Genomic DNA, 5,000 nt, shown 5'->3' with positions numbered 1-5,000 from the left:
CACACACACACACACACACACACACACACACACAAACACACACTCAGACAGCAGGAACCTCAAGCAGGGCCCCATGCTGCGCTGACTCAGACACTCATACACACACACACACACACACACTAACACACATATGCACATACGTCACAAGTCACAAACCATTTTTAGAGGAGCTACAGTTTCCTCCTGAAAAACACATGTACACATACACACTTACATACATGCACAAATACAGAATACAGTACATACACATGGATGACACACAGACACACAAACAAGCACAGTGCACACACATACTCTCTCTCTCTCTCTCTCACACACACACACACACACACACACACACACACACACACACACACACACACACACACACACACACACACACACACACACACACACACACACCATATACCACACAAACAAAATACAAACCACCTCCACAAGTTCCAGTTGCTTTTCTAAACACACACACACACACACACACACACACACACACACACACACACACACACACACACACACACACACACACACACACACACACACACACACACACACAGATACATATACCACACAAACAAAATACAAACCACCTCCACAAGTTCCAGTTGCTTTTCTAAACACACACACACACACACACACACACACACACACACACACACACACACACACACAAACACACACACACAAAAAAAAACAAACACACACAGATACTAACAGAGATACAAACCACCTCCACAAGAGTTCCATGCTTTTCTAAACACACACACAGTGGGCATACACAAATGCAGACACATTCACATGCAGGCGCACACATATATGCACATCACTTCTGTCACTGCCTCCTCAAAGATTTACACACACACACACACACACACACACACACACACACACACACACACACACACACACACACACACACATACACACACACACACACACACCTCCTGCAAGCCTGGAGTGTGGTTTGAGTGCGGTCTGGCCTGTCATGAGAGCCTCTCTGTGAGGCTCTTTCAGTGTCCAGCTCTTGGTTTGGTAAGAGTGGAGGAAACTCAGCTCCTCTCTGGTGGTCTGTCCTGCTGGGCAGAAGCAGCTCAGTATGTGGGCCCACACATCGCGTTCCATGGACACTGTTAGTGTGCAAGCACTCTAGCAGAAAGAGAGTGAGAGAAGAGAGAGGACAGAAGAAAAGAAAGGACAAGCACTCTCACAGTGCTGCAGGAGCTAATCACTGATCTCTAAAGAATTCTTAATTATTAGCGTTATTCTTTATTGATCAGTGGAGATAATGGGAAGAAACATGATACACATACTTGACAGAACAGGATTGAATTGGTAGTCTTAAGGTGGGAGCAACCTATTGAGCAATGTTGCTGGGAAACCACATCATCGGTTCTGTTTATTTTGATTGGATGATTATGATGATTTGCCTACTGATGATTAAATGTATCCAGAAAAGAAATTGTTGCTCAATATCAATGGGAACAGGCCAGAACCACAACTGAGAGGAGCATTTCCCAGTAACATTGCTCAAAAAGTTCCCCTGTGTATCATCACACCTCTAAGCTCTAAGCGATGTCACATGTATTTTAGGCTAAAACATGTTTTGTCACATACATCAAACATCTCCTCACTATCCGATAGCTGCTTGTCCCCAAACACACTGTAAAAAATGCAGTCCCTCTAGACACTCAGGGCCAGATGTACTAACGCATTTGTTTACGCCAATGCGTGTAAAATCATTCGCGAGGTATGTACAAATAGGCCACAATGATGTAAAAGCGCCAAACTGCCTGTCGCGGGGAGCTGAAAGTGGCAGATTGCGTTTGTCATGTCATGCATATGCATTCATGGGATGATCCAGGGGAAAGTGGGAGTTTAAGCGTAAAAAAAGATGGGAGGAAGAGTAAAGAGCCCTAATTATGTATTCAGCGGTATGTACAAAGACTGCTCCTGAAAGCGCCGCGTCTATTCTGCGCCCTAAATACTTCCGCCTTGTAAAAGCAGGTGTTAATCCAAATTGCAGTTCAATGCGTCAATAAGAGAACTTTTAAAGACAACAGAATCGCAATTTAGAGCACCAGTTTTTGTGGTGAAAGTATTTGTACTACCAAAAGCAACCTTAACTTTCGTTGGCCTTTCCAATGTCTTACTTTCACTTTCACGTCATGCGTTTATTGGCAGAGAAAGGCGCAGTTTACACTAAGGATTGAACGATTGATAAACTTGGGTCTGACAGCGTTCGCAATCTGCTGTGTGTCCATGACGCTGATAACGCTACGTTCGCAAATGTACGTACATCTGGCCCTCAGGCTCCACAAACAGCAACAAAAACAAACTGGTGCAACCTGCACCACGAAACATAACAAGCAGCGTTCCAGCCAATAACCAACGAGATGCGCTTTTTAAGGAGGGTTTCAATTGCACGGGAGGGAGGGGAAGGGAGTAGCGAGCTAGCTCTCTGTTTTGTTTGCCCAACATCGCTTATAGCATAAGGTTACAACAAATATTTGTCAGGATATGAAATCACAGACAGATGTAATGAGTTTTCTAATTAAAGTCTCATCACTACATACATGACATGTTAGTAGTAGTATGTGTGTTTACACATTACTAATAAGTGTGTTATTTAATCGTGTAAATGGCATTTTTATTGATTGAGAACATAACAGAAGGCACTCCACATTTGGCTGAACTATGAGTTCTACTGAGACCATTTTCTCAGGCCAGGGTCGATGGTCTTGACTTTTCACAAGCTGATTATACAGAATATGGGGCGGTGGTAGTGTAGTGGTTCAGGAGCTGGGTTAGCATGCAGTAGCCAGTGAAGTAGTGGGTGTAATTCCTAGCTGCCACCGTGGTGCCCTTGATCAAGGTACTTAACCCCGAGTTGCTCTGGTGAGACTGGCCCATGTAATAATTGACATAGTAAGTCGCTTTGGATAAAAGTGTCAGCCAAATAAATAAATAAAACATGATAAAACTGGGGTTCCACTCTTCTTTTGTATTTCCCTATCTTCCTCTTTCCCTCCCTCTCTCTCTCTTTGCAGTCTTTCTGCTTCCCTTACTCTCTTTCCCTCCTTCATTGTAAGCGTTATAGTTGAGGCTTTTGTGTTGTGGTGTTATATCTTCTCCAGGAGTTTAGTGAATTGATATACAAGCGTAATGCGGTCAAAAATCTGGAACTACTTTGTAGGTGTGCAATTATCTGAAAGATAATTTACGCTCTAAGGAGTGCATCACAATAGGAGATTCAACCAAGCAGTGGGCAGTGGTATAATAAAGGAATATTAATCCTCTTGTCTTTCTCTTTTTGTTCTCTCTCTCTCTCTCCCTCTCTCAGCGACGTCCAACCCGTACCCCCAGAATCCCCAGCTGTTCAACACGCTGCTCTACTCGCTGGTGCCCATCATGGGCATCGCTGCCATCGTGCTCTTCTCCTTCTGGATGTACCGCCACCACAAGCTGGCATACCCACCTGTCCTCGTGCCAACCCAGGTAAGGCTGGCTCCACACTCTCTCTCACTCTCTCTCTCTCATTCTTGTCCCTCTCTTATTCTCTCTCTTCTTATTTCTCTCCCTTTCCCTCCCATCTCTCTCTCTCTCTCTGCCCCCCCCCCCCCTACTGTCACCCTATTTTCACTTTTGATCTGTTATTTGGAAACTGTTAGGTCAACTTTGCACCTCTTGTATGTGTGATAACTGCAATTGAGGTTGTTCTCAGTGGATTCAGAAGTAGTGTGTGTGTGTGTGTGTGTGTGTGTGTGTGTGTGTGTGTGTGTGTGTGTGTGTGTGTGTGTGTGTGTGTGTGTGTGTGTGTGTGTGTGTGTGTGTGCGCACGCTTTTGGTTCCTGTACATGGGAGACATCTCGAGTTGTTTCACCCCATGCATCAGACCCTCAGCAGATGGTATACGTATATTGAGTTTATTGGAGTGTGTTTTAGTGTTTTGTGTGTATGTATGTATGTGTGCACTGTATGTGTGAATGTACTTGTTTCCTTCCATTCTGTGTGTGTTTGTGTTTGTGCTTGTGTGTGTGTGTGTGTGTGTGTGTGTGTGTGTGTGTGTGTGTGTGTGTGTGTGTGTGTGTGTGTATATAGTTGTCTCCTTCAGGCCTGAGCCTCGCAGAGATGTATGTCCTCTCGCCCATGCTAGGACACCCAAATATGTCTGTTTCATTAAGATCTGAGGGAGTGTGTGTGTGTGTGTGTGTGTGTGTGTGTGTGTGTGTGTGTGTGTGTGTGTGTGTGTTTGCAAGCTTTTGTGTATGTTTTTGTGTGCTTGTCTCAATGTGTTTGTTCAGGGGTAAGCAAGTCAGTTTCCTGATCATATTTCATGTGAGAAGCAGATCTCTCTTTTCCTTTTTTTGTGCTTTTGCCAGTCATTCTCAAGTCTGATTGATTTTGCAAAAGCGTCCCGTTCCGAGAAGGAACGATACATCACTGGGGAGCCATGATAGTCCTGTTTGTGTGTGTGTGTGTGTGTGTGTGTGTGTGTGTGTGTGTGTGTGTGTGTGTCTGTGTGTTTGTGTTTGAATACAGTATGTATATGCAATCTATGTATGTTGTGTGTGCATTTTTCTGCATGTATACATGCAACTGTGTGTGTGGGTTTTCATGTAAAAGTGTGTGGGGTGTGTTCTCTTGATCAGTGGCTAAAATAACAGGCCTCCTTTTCTCTCTCTGTGTGTGTGTGTGTGTGTGTGTGTGGCTGTGGGTACAGGCTGTCACTAATGCGGAGAAATATGTGCCTGCTCTGGACTAGGGCTTTGCCTGGGCCCCCTTCACACAAAGCAGCTAATTGTTCCGTCGCCCGCTGCGCTATCCCATAATTCTCTCTGCTCAGAGTTAGTCCATCATGTCAGCGCTGACAGACCGACTGGGTCTGGGGGAGTGGACTTATCAAGAGCTGCCTCTCTCTCTCTTTCTCTCTCTCTCTCTTATGTGTGTGTGTGTGTGTGTGTGTGTGTGTGTGTGTGTGTGTGTGTGTGTGTGTGTGTGTG

At 44.8% G+C, this 5,000-nt stretch overlaps 1 protein-coding gene across 1 annotated transcript in view; it reads left to right on the top strand.

Moving 5' to 3' along the window:
* The window catches only part of acvr2ab (activin A receptor type 2Ab), a 63,024-nt gene that overhangs the window by 36,829 nt on the left and 21,195 nt on the right, over positions 1 to 5,000 (top strand). Inside the window, 1 exon segment of the mRNA XM_048234272.1 lies at positions 3,341 to 3,495. Within this exon segment, the coding sequence (XP_048090229.1) occupies positions 3,341 to 3,495 (155 nt within the window).

Source organism: Alosa alosa, chromosome 23 (genome assembly GCF_017589495.1).
Source record: "Alosa alosa isolate M-15738 ecotype Scorff River chromosome 23, AALO_Geno_1.1, whole genome shotgun sequence".
NCBI lineage: Eukaryota > Metazoa > Chordata > Actinopteri > Clupeiformes > Clupeidae > Alosa > Alosa alosa.
Note: the sequence above shows the minus strand (reverse complement) of the source record. Positions and strands in the feature narration are given on the sequence as shown.